This window comes from Alosa alosa, chromosome 6, assembly GCF_017589495.1.
Source record: "Alosa alosa isolate M-15738 ecotype Scorff River chromosome 6, AALO_Geno_1.1, whole genome shotgun sequence".
In the NCBI taxonomy this organism is placed as follows: domain Eukaryota; kingdom Metazoa; phylum Chordata; class Actinopteri; order Clupeiformes; family Clupeidae; genus Alosa; species Alosa alosa.
In genome coordinates, this window is record NC_063194.1 from 32,284,024 (window position 1) to 32,307,045 (window position 23,022).

Below are 23,022 nucleotides of genomic sequence, written 5' to 3' on the forward strand. Positions count from 1 at the left end.
GAGCAGTGAAGACTCGTCTCAGATTCCCTTCAGCTTCATGTCGATGGCCCGCAGCTGAGGCCTACGTGTTTCTCATTACACGGAGTAACAATTATGTGTCACTTCAAATGCGTTTTGCAGAATATCCATCCCCCAATGATATAAAGACCAGCCGTGCCATTGCTATCTTTTTTTGTATCCTTGTTTTTAATGGCGGTGGTGCCGTACGACTCGCAAAACTCAACCCATGTTGTTGTGATATTACCGTTGCGTAAGAGTTGATTTCCTACCCCACGGTGGGCATAAACATAACTTGAATTGGTAAAAGCAATACAATACAAAAAGTGGATCTGAATAAATTGAGTTTGGTGCGCCTTGACGTGCGGAAAAAATCAAATAATGTTGGGGTGCTAGTGTCAAGTTGGTTAGTAATGCGCGCAGCTTGCTGGTTGGGTCAGGGGCGTGTGTGTGTGTGTGGGGTGGCCGGTCGCTCGCAGGATCTGTCATGTGAGACGCGTCCTGTTGCAAGAGAGAAGACACAACGCACAACGCCTTCTCTCTAAAAGCGCTCCGGACTACCGGGTGTAGCACAGCATTACGCGGCACAACTCACGCTCAAGTGGACTACAAACAGCGCAAAGCAGTTTTTTTTACGCAGGGTGGTTTGCAGAGAGAAACACGGCGAGAAATTGGATCATTGTTCCCTTTCAACAGTTGTTGGAACTCTAAAGCGACAGAGGAGTACAGAACGCATGAGGATATTTGATCGTTTAACGTAGTCTACATGAGACGACCGTCTGGGGTGATGGTTATTTTACACGACTCACTCTTTAACAAATAGTAAAATATTAAAGCAAACTTTGTCGCATTTAAAAGTATACTGTAGCTAGCCAAAATTCGTGGCAAACAGAAATCTAACCAGAGCGCAAGACTCAAGATGATTGCTCTGATCTTCACAGTATTATTTGGAGCGGTGAGTACTGCATGAATGCATATTTAATTGTCTATATGTCCCCGGTTGCCCCACTACGCGTGTTTGAGAAGGCTTTCTACAAACTCACAGACGAGTGTAGTTGAAGTGTGGGAAGTGATTTGGAGGTGTGACTTGCATCTCAACACTGTCTATACAAGCATCGAGTTGCCCTTTCCTCGTGGTTAACCACCTTACCAGCCTTCGTCACACGCAACATACATAATAATAGCACGTTGAGTTGACTGTCACGCTGGCAAAGGCCACAGGTCTACTTACTTAGATATAGTCCATTATTAATTCAATAATGCGGCATGAGGGGTTTTCTGTTTCTCTTGATTTCATTTGGATTGCTTTTGAGGGCTTGGTTTGGTGCAATTTGTCGCCGTAACCTCATCATGTCCTGCGCAGGAGGAGATGCCTATCGTGTGCATCAGCTGCCCCTGGCGCATCGTTCCCTGCGCTCAGCTGCACCCATCTCCATTTCGCCCCGAGCTGCTTGACAATAACAATGTCAGGACAGGGCACTCTCCGCCACCCAACTCACGCTGTTTTCTTACCGTAGCTTGTCCCAAGTGTCTGGTCTTACTCATCATTTGGGAAAGGTACGCTGTATTCGCCCTACGTCACTTATTGCTTATGGTTCCGGCAACTTCTGAGAACTGGAAGCAAACATTGTATAGGGCAATGTGCGTGCTCAACGAATCGATTGCTGTGTAAGCGCTCCATGCAATATTAATACGGCATTAATCCACCTCCCTCCCTCTCTCCCTATCCCCATGTCTTTCTCCCCTCTCCTCTTCCGTGAAGATTGCTCACTCGTCAGTGAAGTAGGCTATACATGTCTTGTAGCGGATGAAGACGCCGCTGCTCTCATATCCAACTGTATTCTTTTTCTTCTCTCCTCTCTACACGTCACCTTTAAATATGTTTAGTTGCGGATATCAGATGTTACCGACACATTCCTCCCCAAGAGTTGGAAGATCTGTAAATCTATAAGAAAAAAAAAAAAGAAAACTCGTAAATATTGGCTGTTGGCTTCTATCATAGAAAAAGAGTCACAGGATGGAAATGTTTACTATTTAATTGCAATGCACCCAAACCTTAGCCTGACGAACCAGACCCACATTAAAATGTAGGGTGTGGGCACTCACCGTTCGCAGTGCTCAGTCCGAGGGGCGGGATAATCAGTTGTCTTTCAAATTCCCTCTGCACGCAGCGCTATGAGTCCCATGCGTTTCCCACCAGCGGAGCTAGTTGGCTAGTTCGAACGTTTGCCAACTTAATAAAAGCTTAACTCGTGTCACACTGTTCGCCAACAGCAACATCCATCTTATTTGTTTTCAAGTAGCAGGGAATTCAAGCCAAACCGTTGCAACTCTGCCATCAATCATTATGTTAAGCCCACCTAACGACTCTATACACGATTTCATTGGCCTGATTGAGTTTCGATTTCTGGCGCTCACAAGCCAACAGAGAGTTGCTAGACTAGCACTCGCTAGGGGCGCGTCTAGATTCTAGGCTACCCAAACATACAAATGTTAATGAAGTGATACAGGTGTCTACAAGTCACGTTAAGCAGCCTGGGCAGCCTTTCAGTGGCACTCACTCTGAGATTATTACCAAATCTCGGCCTGTAACCAAACAGAAGTTACACAGAATTGGCCTGTGTATGTCTGACAAATAAACTAGAATGCTCATGGGGTGCGTTTCAAAACCATAACCTGTTAGCAACTTAGTTGGTTGGCAATGGGAAATTGCATAGCAACCAACAAAGCTAACTATGGTGGTTGACAACCAGACAACCAGGTGGTCAGATGACTAGTACCACAGTAGTGTCCAGCGTCTTTAAAAGTAGTGTGGGAGGTGTTGGTCAATTGAATACATAAGTGCTGCATAGTGTAGCTGTAATTGCTAAAGGTGAGTGTGCTGGAGACCATGTGATAGGCACTGTCAGTGCTGATGAGCTGTCAGTATTTACGCAACACAGGTGGCAGCCTGGAGCCTGGACTGGGTTAGGAAACCAACTGCTGAGTGGAGTAACCACTTCAAACAGTGCCGCAGAATTATGTACTTACATGCACACACACACACACACACGCACGCACACGCACACACACACACACACACACACCACACACACGCACACGCACACACACACGCACACGCATCGATTTCAGGTTCAGTAAAATGAAAGAATACATGTTAGTCTCGGCCATTGATGTAGAGCTTCTCAAATAAACAATTTGATTAGAGCTATTGGTCTTGAGCCGCATAATGACTAAGGAGTTAGTCTCCATTTCATTTCAAAAGACGTCTCCACTTTGAATCCCTTCTTGGCACATTACATACCTGTCAGAAAGCCATTGGAAACAAAAACAGAAAGAGAGCATGAGAATGAAGGAGAGAGAGAGAGAGAGAGAGAGGGAGGGAGAGAGTTAAAAAGTAGCACTGACACTTGGATGAGTTTCAACTCCACATAAGCTCATATGTCATGCAACGTGAAACTGTTTATGTGTCAAACTCAGGTTTGTCAAGTATGTGTGTGTGTGTGTGTGTGCAAATTGTCCACATTTTGACTGCAGACTACATGAGCCAGCAGGTCCCTTACGTTGTCAGACAAGCTTTGAAAACACTCATAGATCATCTTCTGTTCCCCTGTGCTCTGGGTCTGCAGGATTCACACACAGGCAGCAGTAACATACAGACCTGGGCTAAGAGCACCTAGGGACAGTGTTGTGTGTGTGTGTGGCAGAGAGTAAGAGTGTTAGAGAGAGGAGAGAGAGAGAGAGAGAGAGAGAGAGAGAGAGAGCAAGAGAGAGAAAGAGAGAGAGAGGGAGCAAGAGAGAGAAAGCAGAAAGAGTTGTAGAGGGTGTGTAGATTATGGGAACAAGTGTGTGGAGTGTGCTTGTTTAAAAAAGAAAGAAAGATAGATAGATAGAAAGAAAGAAAAAAGATACATAGATAGATAGAAAGAAAGAAAGGAGCAAAGACAGAGGGAGCAGTAGTGTGGAGCTGAGCTATGAGAGGAATGCAGAGTGAGTTGGTTCGGCCTTCTGTCCAGATTGAGGTGTCACAGTGCACTCAACAAACTCACAATACTCAGCAGTCACGTCAGCCTCAGGGAACCATCATCTCTCTCTCTCTCTCTCTCTCTCTATCCCTCTATCCCTCTCTCTATATCCCTCTTTCTTCTATTTACCCCCCTTCTCTATATCTATTCCTCTCCCTCTCTATCTCTTCCTCTCTCTCTCTCTATCTCTCTTTCTATCCCTCTCTCTCTCCCTTTATCCCCCTGTCTCTCTATCTTTCCCTCTCTCTCTACCCTCTTTCTCCCTCGCTCTCTATCCCTCTCTCTCCTCATTTCTTTCAATCCATATTCACTTCTTTTTGAATTACATCTTTTCCCTTCTGCTGTCTCGATAATGAATGTTTCTGGAAAATGAGTTTTTGATTGATGATTAGATTTGCTTTGCTTTGCTTGATTTGCTTTCTTTCTCTGAGTGATTGTAGTTTGTCTTCACCCCTCCCCTCTCTCACTCCTAGTGTGTGAGAGTTCCTGGCTGACGCCGCATGCCTCTGACTCTGTGCCAGTCTCTGATGTCACTCTCCGTCTCGCTGCCTCACACAGTAGCGTGGCTTCTGCACACCTGAGTCTGAGGCTCACCTGAGTCTTGTGGTCTTCAGCACACCTGAGTCTGAGGCTCACCTGAGTCTCGTGGTCTTCTGCACACCTGAGTCTGAGGCTCACCTGAGTCTCGTGGTCTTTAGCACACCTGAGTCTGAGGCTCACCTGAGTCTCGTGGTCTTTAGCACACCTGAGTCTCGTGGTCTTCAGCACACCTGAGTCGTTAGCACACCTGAGTCTGAGGCTCACCTTAGTCTCGTGGTTATTAGCACACCTGAGTCTCGTGGTCTTTAGCACACCTGAGTCTGAGGCTCACCTGAGTCTCGTGGTCTTTAGCACACCTGAGTCTGAGGCTCACCTTAGTCTCGTGGTTATTAGCACACCTGAGTCTCGTGGTCTTTAGCACACCTGAGTCTGAGGCTCACCTGAGTCTCGTGGTCTTTAGCACACCTGAGTCTGAGGCTCACCTTAGTCTCGTGGTTATTAGCACACCTGAGTCGCGTGGTCGTTAGCACACCTAAGTCTGAGGCTCACCTGAGTCTCGTGGTCTTTAGCACACCTGAGTCTGAGGCTCACCTGAGTCTCGTGGTCTTCTGCGCATGTTCTTCAGAAGATCCTTCAGGCATTTCACCACTCAGTGCCAGCCCACACGCGCTCAGCTTCGCCTATGAGTGCCGTACATTTCAACTGATGGTATTACAGTAATGCGTCCTTATGGAAGTGCCATTAATCATTCATATAGCGTGATGTAGTGCAGCGCTGAGTGCCATGACAAAGCTCCTCTCAGGTATCAGCCTGCTTAGGCTCTTATCACAGCAGTCTCTGGGACCCAGGCTGATCTGGCAAACTGGCTTGAATCTGGCACTGAATTGACTTGGATCTGGTGTTGGTATGGCACTGAATTGACTTGGATCTGGTGTTGGTATGGCACTGAATTGACTCGGATCTGGTGTTGGTATGGCACTGAATTGACTCGGACCTGGTGTTGGTATGGCACTGAATTGACTCGGACCTGGTGTTGGCATGGCACTGAATTGACTCGGACCTGGTGTTGGCATGGCACTGAATTGACTCGGATCTGGTGTTGGTATGGCACTGAATTGACTGTTCAGCTTCTCTATGGATGTCTTGCATGGCTGGTGTTAGTGGCTATAGAAGTCTGTGTGGCATGGGTGGTGTTAGTACCCATAGATGTCTATATGGCTGGTGCTAATGCCCATAGATGTCTATATGGCTGGTGCTGATGCCCATAGATGTCTGATATCGATGGCGTTAGTGTCTATGCATTCTGGTGTTAGTGTGTATGTACATGACGCACATTTGCTGTTCTGTCTGCAACATCACAGCCGGCAAAGGGTGACAATCATGCACATCCTTAATGGCTGCGCTACCTACAAAAGACTGTACATCGCCTGCCACGACCGTATTGTTGCACTGTCAGCGAAGGAGCTCCGCAACAATGCCAACTGTACTGCAATACTGGAACAACAAGGAAAAGATCAAGACAAACTGGTCCCCGCGGCCTCACACGAACAGTGCGCTACATTGGAAACTGCCATAAATAACTTACGAAATACACCCAACATAGTTGTAATTAATGAACACACCAAAGCTGTTACAATAATATAAATTGGTTGTATATAGCAATAATAGTAATGCTTACATGGACATCTGCAATGCTTCAAAAATGTTTAAATACCAACCATGGTACAATATTTTTAATAACTCTGGCTACTCCTGTGAAATCATTGCCCTCATTTTTGGTAGCTTAGGCCATCTGCACAAGATGTGTGTACGAGGTCTGCAGATCTGTGGACTCCCTAAGAATAAGGTAAAAAAATTGACAAACTATTGCTCAGTAATTGGTAGCCTCTACAAATGGAGGCATAGGTGTCACCTTTACCCTTAATGTGCATAATGGACTGGGATATTGGCTGCTGTTGTACACCGTTCTGTCAAATTTGGACTTTGCTATGATATATGCTTATCTTCTAATCCAAATAAAGAATTTAAATGTGTGGCATGGCTGGTGTTAGTGCCCACAGATGTCTATATGGTGGCGTTAGTGCCCATAGATGTCTATATGGCTGGTGTTAGTACCCATAGATGTCTATCTGGCTGGTGTTAGTACCCATAGATGGGGCCGGTGTTAGTGCCCACAGATGTCTATATGGCTGGTGTTAGTGCCCATAGATGTGTATATGGCTGGAGTTAGTGTTTATGGATTCTGGTGTTAGTGTGTACGGGTGTCTATATGGCTGGTGTTAGTATGTGTGTATGTATGTGTGTGAAAGAGAAGAGAAGTGGAGAAGAGGCAACGTCACTTAAGAGGCTTGGGCTATTTTTTTAAACAAAGGCTTAGACTCATAGGTTTGGACCTAGTTTTTGGATTTGGGTTTTATTATGGCGGCTAATCACACACAATTTTAACCTAGTTTGAAAAGGACAGGATTCAGGAATAGGCTACTAAGACAGGCCCATCTTCTGTCTGACTCACCTCACTTTATCCCATGCATTATAGGCTGGTTTCTGACAGAAATTACGTTTTGTGCCAACTTGTAGAAACACTACTACAGCCTTTATTTGGTGAATGGAGGTGCAAATTCTGCAGCTGCAGACTAGCTTAGTGCAGGACTCATAAACTAGCTTAGTGCAGGACTCATAAACACGCGAGTGTTTCTGGACAGTTTTAAACATGTCTACGAGTGTTTCTGGACAGCTTTCAAACACGTCTACGAGTGTTTGACCTCGTCTACGAGTGATGTTCTAATTCAATTCGCTACTACTCACTCACCTGGACCATGGCCACCGAACTCCTGCCTTCCTCTGGAACCTTGCTGCCTTCTCCCCTCGGGCCTCTGATGTGTCCTGTTTGAGACGCCAGCTTAGTGCAGGACTCATCCTTAGTGCAGGACTCTCAGCTTAAACAGGACTCATAAACAGCGAGTGTTTCTGGACATTACAAACATGTCTCTGAGGTGTTTCTGGACAGCTTAGTGCAGGAATAAACGCGACAGTGTTTGGACAGTTTTCCAAACCTAAAGTGTTTCTGGACAGTGATGTTTCTAATTCAGTGATGTTCTAATTCAATTACTACTCACTCACCTGGACCATGGCCACCGAACTCCTGCCTTCCTCTGGAACCTTGCTGCCTTCTCCCTCTCGGGCCTCTGATGTGTCCTGTTTGAGACGTGAACTCCGATCCATAGAAAAACTATTGAATGATGCGCTCCACCGACATTCTCTACTCCTCACACAAATGGACAAGCTGACTTCCAGAGAAGAAGACCAGAAGGGTGTCCCTCCTTTTATTTGCACCTGATGGTGACGAAGGTGTCATTCCACTCTCGAACTTCTATGCTCCCCTGGAGAAGCTAGCCGAGCCTGGGCTTAGCTGTGCTACATCTCCCTGCTCGGAGGTACAGGTACGATTACCTTCGGCATCTCTCAATAAGGCGAAAAAACCTCGAACCTCCCCAACAACTCCTGGCCATGGTGGGAAACGAAGGCGCTGCCTCTCTCCTTCTGGTACCTTCAGCCGGCCTAGTGTAGAGTGCGATTCGCCTGGAAGTGCAGCCAGCCTCACGGAACCACCTGTTCAACTCAGTAGCTCACCGAACCTGCTCGTCGCCAATGATGACGTCATTGGTTCTACTTCTCCCCTTCGTTCTAGTGGGACGGAGGTGGCCAGAACCGAACACCACCCCCTGGCCTGCCAAAGTCGAGCATGGTCAACAAGGCGTGTGCTGACGTCACACTCACAGAGACTTTGAATGCTTTGGACGCCACTGCTCCACCTAGGACGGGCCGTGCTGTTACACCATCCGACTTGACATTATTTGCGGGCAAGAACCTCCTAGCTCTAGAGATTCTGGTTCTAGGTGACTCCATTATTAGCAAAGTAAAAATTCCTGCGGCTGTAACTTACTATCTCAGTGGTGGCAAGGTTAATGACTTTACTAAAGTTATTCCCCAGTTTATCAATCTTCACCCCTCGCTCAAGATAATAATTGTCCATGCTGGGACTAACAATGTTATGGATAGACAATCTAAACCCTGGAGTCCTTAGCTAACAACCAATTAAAATCATTTCTCTCATACTTTTCTAAATTAAACCCTCACCAGTCTGGTTTCAGAGCAAAACATAGCACAATTTCTGCAGTGACCCTGGTTACCAATGACATAGCATCTGCACTAGATAACAAGCACCACTGTGCTGCACTGTTTGTAGACCTATCCAAAGCATTTGATACAGTTGATCATACCCTATTATTACAGAAACTAAAAGAGATTGGCTTTGACTATAATACTCTTAAGTGGTTCCAAAGTTATCTTAATGGGTGGTCTCAATGTGTAAAGCTAGGGCAGTGTCCCGCAAGGATCAGTGTTAGGACCAATCCTATTCACACTATACATAAATGGCATAGCGTCCTCTCTTGATAACTGTCAGGTCCATTTTTATGCTGATGACACTGTCTTGTATTGTGTAAGTAAATCTGTCTCACAAGCAATGGACAATCTGCAGCAATCTTTCAATGCATTGCAAAAAGCACGAATTAATCTTAAATTAGTTTTAAATGCAAATAAAACTAAATTTATGCTGTTTACAAGGGCAAGGGACATTGATTTTAGTAAACTGCATCTCACCAACCTAAACGACAACAAAATTGAGCAAGTTTCTGTTTACAAGTACCTGGGCATCTGGCTTGACGACAAACTGAACTACTCATTTCATACGGATTACCTAGCGAAACAGCTAAGGCAAAAGATTGGTCTCCTTTACAGACACAAAACAAGTCTCCCCATGCCATGCAGGAAAAGGATTGTTGAAGCTGTCTTTTTGCCATTGCTGGACTATGAAGATATTATTTATAAGAAAGCTACCCTTACTTCACTCAAAGCACTTGATACTGTCTATCATTCGGCTATCAGATTTGTAACTGGCTCTATCTATAACACTCATCACTGTACCCTGTATAATGCAATTGGTTGGCCTTCTTTATCAGAAAGACGTTCCAGACACTGGCTGCTGTACATATACAAAGCCATCATGAGTAAACTCCCACCCTACATCTCTTCACTGCTACTCTGGCCGTCACATGTCCACCATACCCGCTCTTCTAACCATCTCCAGCTCAGAGTTCCCAACGTTCACTCTGAACTTGGTAAGACAGCCTTTAGCTGCCCCTGGAACCTGGAACCTGGAACTCAGCCCAACAGTCCCTTGGTCTGAGCTCGCTCATCTCTTATGGCCAGTTTAAAGCTTTAATCTCAAATCTCCCCAGCCTAGTCTGTAATTGTTTTACTTGACCACTTAATTACGCTTTTACCTCATTGCCATTTATTGGACAAATTGTTATATTTTATTTGTATTTGTATTTTAATTATCTATTTACCAATTATTTTATTGTGTGTTTTATTGATATTTTATGAATTCACCTACAATGATTTGTTAGTGGCCTACACTGGCCTTATATTTTGATTACTATGTATCTCGGCTACATTGGAAAAGAGGACTGCCCTCAACTGTATTTCCGAGCATAAAATAAAGGTTAAATGAATGAATGAATGCTTGTGTGAATGTCTGTCTCCTGATTGGGTGGGTGGGGGGGTTGATTGGGCAAACCCAGAGGTGGGGTAAAGACTCCTCCCCCTCCCACCTTACATGCCTCACACACACACACACACACACACACACACTAACACCAGCCATATAGACATCCATACACACTAACACCAGCTATATCAGACATCCATACACACTAAAGCTGTAGTTGGCAAGTTGACAGATTGAGGGGACTTAGCCAAAATTTTGCATAGTGTCGGTTTCAGTGAATATGATCAAAAAAATCTTGCCATCTGCAGTTTAACACCAGTCATATAGACATCCATACACACCCACACCAGCTATATTAGACACACACACACACACACACACACACACACACACACACACACACACACACACACACACACACACACACACACACACACAACACTAACACCAGCCATATAGACATACATACATACACACTAACACCAGAATCCGTAGATGTCTGATATGACGTGCGTTCTCCTGATACGGGCAAATGTGAAGGGGTCAAACCCAGTGTTGTGGTTAAGACTCCTGTCCCTCCTACTTTACGTGTGAATGATATGTCTCGCCTACATGAGCCACATCTGGTGGGGTCAAAGGTCAAGCTGAAAGGCTGGGAGCTGTACATGAAGGTCGGGGCGTGTCATAGGGGAATGCAACACAACGCGTTGTGTACCCTGTAGGAAAGCCTGGAGGTAGCTTCAGATGTGCACGTCTCACCTGGGTTGAGTAATGTATGCAGCGTTCAACAAGCTGGAGTTCAAAGTATAAATATGGTGGTGATTTTGAAGCCTAATGTGTGCAACTCTGTTGTGATTTAGATTAAAATGTGGTTAGGAAATATGGTGATGATTATGATAGTGCTGTCTGTTGTAGTAAAGGTTACACTCTAGACAGGCACTTCTTATTAGGATCAGCTAATGTGTTCAACCTGTGGTATAGAAGCACATCCCAAGCCAACGTTGGATGGGTGCAGGATTCAGTACGAGGGTATCACGAGAGGGAAAGAGATCCGCGCACCAAGTAGCGCTTATTCAACTTCAACCTGTGGTGTGCCTAATGTTCAAATGTAAACATATACTATGAATATGGTGTTGATTAGGATAGTTTTGTCTCTGGATATGCTGTCCTCCTTGGGGTGGAATGAGCTCTGTTGTGGCTCCTCCGGCCTGAGTGATTTCATTAGAGCATGAGTATGGACTTGATTATCATGGCGGTGCCTGTCTGTAGTAGTAACTCCTGGGATCCAGCTCTCCTTAAGTCGACCTTCAGCACCTGAGCTCTCAGCACATAAACGTGCTGTTGATTATGGTGGTGTTATCGGCTGAAGTTAAGGCTGCTCTTCAGAGAGACACAGGTCTCCACAGAGTTTGTTGCACTTAGAGTTGCACTTTTGTGAACTGAGTCTCTTGTGTGATATGCACATGGCTTGCATGAGGTGGTAGCTAATAGCTCTTTGAAATACTGAACTGTTGAACCTAAACTTGTATTTTCTTTCCTGAATGTGGGTGATTAAATGTTTGTGTCTTATAGGTAAAGTTGCATTTCCACATTTATAGATGCTCGATGTTATATTACTGAGTAAATGTGTAGGGGGGGCGGGCGCTAGTAAATCAGCCCTGGCCAGCATAGGCCTGAAGATCGGCTGTCTCTTGTAGACAACACAAGGTTTTTGGAAAACCTTTTTAGTGTCAAGTCTGTGTCAATAATATACCACATGTCTTTTTATAATCTTTTCAATTTCCTTTGCAATGGTTAAGTACTGTATGTTCCAGCAGCCAGACCAATGGATACCTTGTCTTAGCTGAATTACTGAAGCTAAGCAGGTGTGGGCCTGGTTAGTACTTGGATGGGAGACCTCCTTGGAAAACTAGGTTGCTGCTGGAAGTGGTGTTGGTGGGTGGCCAGTAGTTGGCACTCTTCCCTCTGGCCAAAAAAGATCGATCCCAATGCCCCAGTGCTGTGACGGGGACACTGCACTGTAGGAGATGCCGTCCTTTGGATGAGACGTTAAACCGAGGTCCTGACTCACTGTGGTCATTAAAGATCCCATGCCACTTATCGCAAAGAGTAGGGGGTTCCCTGGTGTCCTGGCTAAATTCCCAACCTGGCTCATTCAATCTGGCCCCCAATCATCCTCCACTGTAATGGCTGCTGTGCATCACCCAGGTGGGTGCTACACATTGGTGGTGGTTACTAGTGAGGTCCCCTTATCCATGTGGTGCGCTTTGAGTATCGAGAAAAGCGCTATATAAATGTAATGTGTTATGTTGTTACTGGATACAGCGTGCCATTCTGGGCTCTGGGTTTTGAGTTCTTCTGCTACTGTATGTAGACACTAGACCGTTTCTCAAAGTCAAGGATGGGTCCTTCAAAGCCACTCTTTCAAGGAAGTTACGTCATCGAATCTCGCAAAGCACTGTCCAAACACCAATGTCAAGGGTGCTTTAAAATTCTATGAAGTACTGAGTCCTTCGTTCTGAGATTTTTGAGGATGCATGCGTGTATCCTCTGCATACTTGGAACACCCACAATCCTGTGCGCACATGATTTTTAATAATTCACCTGCAGCTTCCTGCACACTCGCTAGTCTGTTCCATTGTGTGTTTTCCGTATGCTAAGAAGGAACCTTGCATCGTCTTTGAAGGATTCGACTCGGCAGGGCTCGTTCTACCAAAAACGAATCCTTGACTTTGAGAAAAGCCCCCAAGGTTTGGGACATTCCTTCAAACCGATTGCACGCTTCTATGATCCACTGTTCCTTGCATCCTCTTTTTCGGAATCGATCTTGTAGTATGTTAGATTGGGCCTCATAGTCTAAGTTCGATCTTGTAGTATGTTAGATTGGGCCTCATAGTCTAAGTTCGATCTTGTAGTATGTTAGATTGGGCCTCATAGTCTAAGATCTTGTAGTATGTTAGATTGGGCCTCTATAGTCTAAGTTCGATCTTGTATGTTAGATTGGGCCTCATAGTCTAAGCTTGAACTGCAAATCCTTCTGATCCTATTGAATTGTGAGATAGGTGGGTTTTTCTTGAGAGTTGTTGGGTGATATGATTGCTCATGTAGTAGAGAGGTTTTGTTGCTAATCTAACGCAGGGGCCCTCACACTTTTGTGGGCCCGGGGACCCCTCATTGAGTGGAATATTCTCCAAGGACCCCTCATAATCGCAACACATAAAACTTAAGTTAATCATGTAGCTGTATAGCCTTTTTTTTTGTTAGATGTTTATGTTATATGTATTTTAAAAACATAGAGTGCTAATACCACAATAGTTATGTTAGCAGACTTTGACACCATGTTAGATTTTTTAAAAGGATTGTTGTTTCTTTGTCAAATGTAGGCCTATTGTGTTGAACACAGTGTTTGCTTTACATAACTTTCATTTTGTTGGTGGTTAATTAATAGTAAAGTGTTTTGACGTATTGATGTAACGCATCAGCAGAAAACTACTGATACTGTAGCATCGTCCCTCACCACTCGCTCACCTCACTTACCACCTCGCCCTATAAGACAATTTCATATTTTGTAGCAAACTTTGTCAGGGACCCCCTGACAATGTGCTGCGGACCCCTGGGGGTCCCTGGACCCCACTTTGAGAACCAATGATCTAACGATACAGATTTTCAGTTTTCACTAAAATGTCTAGGAAGTTCATTTTTGAGACGCCCACCAATATCTTAGGTGTTGATTGTGTAACGGGAGCAGGAATTATGCTACGGACCCTTGAGGTACAACAACAGACACACTGGATATATATAAAACTCAGTTTTATTACAACATTAAAAAAAAGCATATAAAAACACACACAATACATATATGTATAAGTAACTAGGTCCTGGTGCTTCAAACCAGTGTGGAAGATCTAGAGAAAGTAGCTAGTTAACTACTTCAAACCAGTGTGGGGAATCTAGGGATGGCAGCTAGTTAAATGTCAGCAGCTACAAAACACCGTTTTAAACCAGTGTGGAAGATCTAGGGCTAGTAGCCAGTTAACTACTTCAAACCAGTATGAAAGATCTAGGGATAGCAGCTAGTTAAGTGCAAGCAGCTACACAATACTGCTTTAAACCAGTGTGGAGGATCTGGCGCCCTCTAGAGGGGAGAGAAATCATATAGTCACAGTTACTCTAACGCAGGTAGGCCTATTACTAGCGATTCACACTCGTGCACAAAATCACATCACATGCACCCACAAAAGATCACACTATTGTGAAAACAAGGGCAGAATAGCCACCAATGTAAATAGTAGAAGTATTCAATCGAACTAGCACAACACGTTAATCCAAAGGGTGACACGCACACACAGTTAATTGCTACTACGTTAAAGTCCTGTTTACACAATGGATTTCCCCACCCTGCACACACTTCTAAAGAAACTGTAGCGAGCAGCCTGACATTCTCTTAACTATGGCCAGCCTAGTAACACACAATTGTTTGTACAGAGGATTAATGAATAGTCCAGCAACCACTCACGACCCAGCCCACAGTTCCTAATCCACAACACAGAACCAGGAAGTCGTCGCCGCCGCCTCGGCCTCCTTGTCTCTCGCACTGAAACAGGGTAGCTTGCGCCTCTCGTCGCCAATGCTCCTTCTTGAATGTCAACAGTCGGCACTCCACCAGGAACTGCGAGGAGGAGGAGGAAGTGAATCAGCAAAGTAGCCACAATAAATGGCGGGGTAAAACCCACTCACAAGACAACGGCACAATTACTTTCCTTCACGTGGATAATCCTTTCGCGGCCCTCACGGTGTGCGAACGGATGTTTGGTCAATTCGCCGTTGTAGCTGGGAAGTCTGAGGCGGTAATCCCGACGTCTCGGCTCTCGTGGGTTGCGGTGCGTGAAGTATCCGGGCGCCTGTTGCAGATAAAGGGAACGCACCGATGAGAGGGCCCAGTCAGCTTGTATCCCCTCCAGCCACCAATCACGGGTCTTGTCCATTGTCTCCATTATTGGCAGCACCTGTGGAGGAACATCTCACAAGCATACACACACACACACACGCACAAACCCCGCCCCCAGACAGTTCATTCGACATTTTGACTGTAGAGCCCCGCTACAATTGCTTTCACACATGTAGCCTATTTATAAAGTTCTTTCAATTGGGTCTCATTTCCACTCCACATGGAAACAAAATCATCCAAATACCGTTTCCAATAGGATATATTCTGTATACATGGATTTGTCTGTGTGTTGAAGATCACCTTGTAGAGTGATGCAAAGCTGGGTGACATTTTTGATCCCATTGCCACACCTAGTATATAAGTATAAGTATATATACTCTTTTGATCCCGTGAGGGAAATTTGGTCTCTGCATTTATCCCAATCTATGAATTAGTGAAACACACTCAGCACACAGTGAGGTGAAGCACACACTAATGTGTGAGCTGCCTGCAACAACAGGTCAGGGTTCAAACCGGCAACCCTCCGGTTACAAGTCCGAAGTGCTAACCAGTAGGCAACGGCTGCCCCCCAAGATGCAAGATTACGAAACAATCTGAAACAATAGGGCACCTTGTAGAGTGATGCAAAGCTGCGTGACATTTTTGATCCCATTGCCACACCTGATATCTGGAGATAGAAAGCTGTGCTAGATAGTGCAGATAGCCAACTGTCACTTCCTGCTAGGTGTAAGCATTAGCATCACCAGTGGCGGCTGTGATGTCACGTCCTAGGGAAGTTTACATGCATGTTTGTGTGTGTGTGTGTGTGTGTGTATGTGTGCATGTGTATCTGCAAACCCAGGCATATGTGTGCATTTGAATGTGTGTGTGTCTGTGTGTGTGTGTGGCAAAGTGCATTCATGTGTGTGTGTGTGTCTGTGTCTGCGTGTGTATGGCAAAATATATGCATGTGTGTGTTTGTGTGTGTGTGTGTGTTTGTGTGCGCACTGGCAGGCCCAGTCGTGAGGGTTGGCCACAGAGGTATGCATGGTGGGTGCTGTAAGGGGAAACACATGCTGTGGTGAGATGTGTGTGTGTGTGTGTGTGTGTGTGTGAGAGAGAGAGAGACAGTATGTGTGTGTGTATGTGTGTGGTGAGGGTGTGACTGCCAACTAATGCACTGAGGTCCCACAATTTCACTCTCTCCGGAGCTATAATGAGGCACTGGGGTGACATTCAACAGACACGCCAGCACACACCAACACACACCAACACACGCCAACACACACCAACACACGCCAGCACACACCAACACACACCAACACACGCCAACACACACCAACACACGCCAACACACACCACCAACATACGCCAACACACGGCAACACACACCAACACACGCCAACACACACCTACACACACCAACACAGACCAACACACGCCAAAACACAACAACACACAACAACACACACCAACACAGACCAACACACACCAACACAGACCAACACACACCAGCACACCCCAACACACACCAACACAGACCCACAATGCTTTTTTAATAATGCTATTGTCGGAATGACAATAAAAACATTCACGTAAACAGGGCTAATGAAGAACACAGCAACTCCAGTGATTGTGATAAGAAGAACACAGCAACTCCAGTGATTGTGATAAGAAGAACACAGCAACTCCAGTGATTGTGATAAGAAGAACACAGCAACTCCAGTGATTGTGATAATGTTGTTGTTGTTGTTGTTGATGTTGTTGATGATGATGATGGTGATTGTGATCTAACTGGCACCCTTTTCAGTGCCATGGAGTCCTTGCAAACAGGCAGGAAATGGTCACCTAAAGTTCATTCTTAAGGCAGCACTTTATTCTGTGATCAGAGTGTGTTGGTAGCAAAGGTCTGTGATCAGAGAGTGAGAGTATTGGTAAGATGAATGATAAAGTTGTCACCAGCCTAGATAATGTGTGTGTGTGTGTGTGTGTGTGTTCAACTCCTCTCTTTCTCTCCTCTCCTCTTGTAGAGAGCGGTGGTGGGGACGCTAGAAGCCTGCAAGTCGGGGAAGCTCACCTCCTCTGGTGAATGCTGCAAGCAGTGCCAGCCGGGAGAGGGAGTCCTGAAGGAGTGTGGCAAAACTCAGACAGAGTGCACACCATGCCTGGACAGTGAGTACACACACACACACACACACACACACACACATCTCTCTCTCCCTCTCTCTCTCTCTCACACACACACACAAACCTCTATCTCTCTCTCTCTCTCACACACACACACACACAGACACAGCCACCTCTCTCTTCACACACACACACACACACACACACACACACACACACACTCACACACATACACACACACACACACAAACCTCTATCTCTCTTTTTCTCTCTCACACACACACACACACACACACACACACACATAGACACAGACACACAAATGTGATCCTTAATTGCCAGTGGCAGGCATACATTTGACTGTCTCCAATCTTCACCTCATTCCCTTCCTTTTAAAGGACTTTGAGACTCCCTGTGGAACACACACACACACACACACACACACACACACACACACACACACACACACAGTAGTTTTCTGTGAAGTAATTAACAGTGAGAGGAGCAACTGTCTGGCAAATGAGACAAAATAGCAGCTAGAGAGACCAGAGCCTCCCCACCCCCTGCTGACAAGAGAAGTCATCAATAATAAAGTGTGTGTGTGTGTGTGTGTGTGCGTGTGCTGCGTCTGGGTGTGTGTGTGTGTGTGTACGTGTGTGTGTGTGTGTGTGTGTGTGTGTGTGTATGTGTGTGTGTATGTGTGTGTGTGTGTGTGTGTGTGTGTACGTGCATGTGTGTGTGTGTGTGTGTGTGTGTGTGTGTGTGTGTGTGTGTGCGCGCGCATGTGTGTGTGTGTGCGTGTGTGCGCACGCGTGTGTCTGTGTGTGTGTGTGTCTGTGTGAGTGAATGATGATGCTCTTGGCATGGTCATATGTTTTAAACAAAAGAAAAACTCTACTTAGCTACTAGCACCTATATAGGCACACTGTTACACCCTAAAGCAAGCAGACCTATGGGCCTAATAATAATTTAAAGAAAAACATGCCATGTCTGCCTCTGTCTGTAAATGCATACCACCTGCATCACTTGTCTGGTATCACTTCTGTCCATTTTAGCTCTTTCACTGAATCTAAGCCAGGTCAATGCTAGGTTCAAAAATATATGTGCTATTCACAATGATCCCCACAATACCAGTGCATATGAGAATGAACCACAATGCCAGTGCATATGCATGTGTGTGCGTGTGTGTGTGGGTGTGCGTGTGTGTGCGTGCGTGTGTGTGTGTGCGTGTGTGTGCGTGCGTGAGCAATGTTTTCTAGTGAAACATCAAGACTCTTTAGACTCTCATTTACAGAGTTAAACATTTTTGAACACAATCAATTGAAACAAAACAAAAATTGACCTCCAATAACATTAGCTGATATCCCTGAATTAGATTTGGTTGCTACCCTGACAGTTTTAGACAGTTTTAGACATGTTCTCGTAACAGTATATGCAGTTAAGGTAATGATAATGATCCACAAGGTTCCATACTCATGATGATTACGTGACCTTTGGAGAAAGGTCATAGGGTCACAAGGTCACAGGGCACTCTGGGATACAGCAGCACTGCCCGGAGGGGGGTCTAGTTCCCACTGTTGTCATGGTGATGGCTCCCAGCTGGCTTGATGTGACTGAATTTGAGAAACAAGAACATACACACAGAGAAGAGAGAGAGAGAGAGAGAGAGAGAGAGAGACAGAGAGAGAGAGAGAGACAGACAGATTTGTACATGTTTATATCATTTTGTATTTGTATTTTCTTTAATTACAGTGCATCAAAACGCACTGTACTGTTCTTCCTAGGCAACTTCAACAACTTCTTATTATTATTATTCCGCTTACCACTTTTTCCGTACGCAATTTCTCTTGAACAGTTTAACTTAGAAACTTAATTCAAACTTTGTAACGTAGGTATTCAAACAGACCAAGCTGCTATGTCTTTTAAACTTTTAAACTTTTATACTTTTTTAACTATTAAAAAGAAAAACTTAAAATCCCCATAGACTTAACATTGCCGATTATGACATCATAATACGGCCATTAAGCAATTAGAATCCTATGGCAGGTGTTCAGGCCATCTGGATCAACTGCCAGTCTCAGGCTTTAAGCATACAAACTGGCCCTATTAAGACTACACATCCTGTTCAACTGCTTCCTCTGCCAAAAAACTGTTTCAAAAAATAAAAGTCCTCACTACAATATTTCACTGTTAAAGGAACCGTATGTAAGAAAAATATTTCAATTAATCATAAAATGGCCCTGATATGTCACTAGACATTAAGAAATCATGTTCATTTCAAATACTATATATCACTGACAACAGTAGTCCCGCCAGGATATTGTCATTTAAAAAGTGAAGTTGCAGCCCTCAACTGATGTTGATGTTGTGTTTTGTCATGTCATGTTGTGTTTTGGCCTGATGCGCCACCCTCCACCTATCTACTAATCACTTAAGTCAGTAGTGTTTCGCCATCAGGGTTGGCAACCCCGAAATCAGGGGAGGGGAGGGATACACCGCTCTTGAGATTTTGAAAGTGATTGCAGTACCAGTTTTGGCCACAATCTTACATATGGTTCCTTTAATAACTTTGGCCACAATCTTACATGGTTCCTTTAATAACTGCTAAAAAATGATCAGCTAGGTTAGCTATAACATGGTTAACATAGTTAGCATGTTAAGATAAAGCATTAGCATTTTAGCAAAACTGCTAAAAATGATTAGCTAGGTTAGCTAAGTAAACATGGTTAACATAGTTAGCATGTTAGCATGCTAGTTAAAATAGTTAGCATACCTATAAAATGATTAGCTAAGTTAGCTAAGTCATTATGGTTAGCATACTTAACATGTTAGCATGTTAGTTAACATAGTTAGCATACCTACTAAAATGATTAGCTAGGGTTAGCTAAGTCACATGGTTAACATAGTTAGCATGTTAGCATTGCTAAACATGCTAGTTAGCATAACTACTAAAAAATGAAAAACATTAGCTAAGTTAAGTAACTTGGTTAACATTATTATCTTTGATAACATAGTTAGCATAACTGCTAGCAAAACATTTAGAGCCATTCCAACTGTCAGTTATCACAATTATCTACCTAAATAATTTAACCATTTAAATTATCCACTTTTTTAACCGCTCAATCATTCCAACTATATTAAACCTTATCTACCAAGCAAATAATTTAACTATATAAACTATCCACCTATTTAACTGTTCAGTCATTCCAACTATATTAAGCTGTTGAGGAGTAACGGTCACAAATATGTGATCAGATGCAGCTGGGCCCCTGGGAGTATGATCACAAATATGTGATTAGAACGCTTTTCAAAAAAGGTTCTATAACATGACGCAACAATTACCCCTCAGGGACTTTTCTGCCATTAAACAATTTTATGAAAGCACTGAAAACTATAGAACGCTCAAGGTGAGAATTCTAGAAAGAGCAAGGAAAATAATTCACTCTCTGGGGAACGGCATTGTCTTAAAGAATTCACTCCTCAACAGGTTAAACCTCATCTACCTAGCAACCAATATAGTTTGTTTTTACTCTGTATGATATTTTACATCATATTTTTTGCATTTTCATGCACTGTATTTCCTTCAGGAAATGCTTTTCTAGTTATTATTATTCCTGTGAACGCTTTGGCAATGCATCATATGGTTTGTCGTGCCAATAAAGCATATTTGAATTTGAATTTGAATTTGAGAGAGACAGAGAGAGAGAGAGAGACAGACAGATAGACAGAGAGAGAGAGGTTGTGGTAGAATAGACTGAACTTCAAAGCAGAGGGCAACAAGTTCCACAAGTCAGTAAACATTGTCAAAATATCTGGCCATAGTTACCTAGTGATGTGACTACGCAGCAAGTCCACTGTGGGGCTTCTCAGGCCACTGCATGTTGACAAGTTATTGGAAATGGAGGACATTGTTTGAAAGGATTAGCAGCAGGATGATGATTTAATAAAACATTTGGACATAATGTAGTGGAACTCTTTGTAACTGGCTGAGTAAGAAACATTGTAACATTGAATCCGGACTTCACGACTCGCCCATTCACACGAGCTGGAGTTGATTTATGCTGACATTTGTTAACCAGTCCAACAACATTTCCTGGTCGGTGGGTGTGGGGGGTCAAGATGCCCGCTGTCCAGGATGCCCATCACTCACCTGGGTCAGTACCTGCTGAGAGCCCATCACTCACCTGGGTCAGTACCTGCTGAGAGTGCAGCACTGATTCCTCGGCTGACCCCCTCATGATCACAGGGCCACAGAGCAGAGCACAGTAGAGCAGAGCAGCAGCAGAACAGAGCAGCAGAGCAGCAGCAGAGCAGAACAGAGTAGAGCAGAGCTCCAACTGGTTCTTTTGACAGAGGTATGTCAACGCTCGGGGCCAGAATGTACCAGCTGTTTTTGTGGTACACACAGACACATACACACACACACACTGACATACCTCAGGTACAGGTGTTGAGTGACAACATGCGTGCATACACACACACACTCATTAGACATTAGACGGACATTAACAAAGACGAAAAACACACTAAGACAACACACTAAGACTCTCACACACTCATGTGAGTTGAGATTCCAGTGTGGAGCCGGGCGGTCCACATGTGAGTTGAGATTCCAGTGTGGAGCCAGGCGGTGGGCCAGTCCACATGTGGGCCGGTGACCTCCGGGATTTTATTTAGCCTATTTGCGGCCCATTGTGTAGACCTAGGCCAGTGGTCCCCAGCTCACTACGCCTGGCTCCATTAAAGAGGGCCAGAGACTCGGAGTAGTTCTATAGACCCTTTCAAGAGAGTTCCATTATCAGCATCATAGTTGGCCCCACAAGGCTTCCTTTTTAACATTCCATATGTTATCTTAAAGGTCCAGTATGTAGGAAATAATGGAAAATAAACTGTAACCATTCCAAAAATGACCACCATATGTTGTCAGAGAGTAAGGAAACACGATGAATTGAAGTAATGGCTTAATTGACAACATTACTCTAACCCGCAAAACCCCGTGAAAACCCATGAAAAAAAAAAGAGTTACGGGCGGAATCTCTTGGAATTTTCGCTTATGTTTTGAATCCATTCATTCTAGAATAGCTGGATTAATAATGGACTAGCGCGTCCTCCCATTTGGGTTGCCAATTAGCAAAGGCCAACTGTCAACAGCTGTCAGTTGTAGTCATGAACGCTTACGCAGAAAATGAAACAAGAAACAAATTAAGTGGACATCGGAGGAGCTTCCTGAGATGGTGACGTCTTCGTTAAACGAAGAATATCAAGTCTGACGCAGAGCTGGCCATATTTCTCCACAGCAGGTAGCCTAGGCTAAACTTCATCTGCATCGCTAACTTCAGCTAAATATGTTACGTTGGTTAGAGAGGTATTTTTTGTTTTCACTGTTTCTGTAATGTGTAGCTGGGTCATGGTTGGAGAAACGTTAAAGCAGCTGCAGGTCAACTAACGTTAGCTAAGTCTTCATTACATCTGGCCACCCAGAAGAGGCTCGCTTCTGATAGTCTTGAGAACGTTCACCAGTGTTTTGATTTTGGCCTACAGAACGTTCGGTAACAATCCTACAAATCGCACCTTTAATGCAGAGGAAGTAGATTGGGACCCAAATAGAACGTTCAAGTATTGTTTTTGTTGAAAGGGTCTATATCAGTAACCATAAATAGCTTAGTGCTGTGAACATTAGCAGTCTACCTTAGTTGAATATTCTATTACATTTAATCTTAGGCTGTTGCAATTTAATACCATTGTTAGCTATGTTTATATTGTCATCATGCCATATCAGTGTAAAATTAAATAATACTAATAAAAAAACATTTGCATTCCCAAAAGTATTAGCA

At 44.3% G+C, this 23,022-nt stretch overlaps 1 protein-coding gene across 1 annotated transcript in view; it reads left to right on the plus strand.

Moving 5' to 3' along the window:
• The first annotated feature begins 517 nt into the window (after positions 1–517).
• ngfrb (nerve growth factor receptor b) overlaps positions 518–23,022 on the plus strand; it is a 51,970-nt gene continuing 29,465 nt past the window's right edge. Inside the window, exons 1-2 of the mRNA XM_048245512.1 lie at positions 518–952; positions 17,092–17,233. Coding sequence (XP_048101469.1) covers positions 917–952; positions 17,092–17,233 — 178 coding nt within the window. The 5' untranslated portion in view covers positions 518–916. The remainder of the gene's footprint in view (positions 953–17,091; positions 17,234–23,022) is intronic.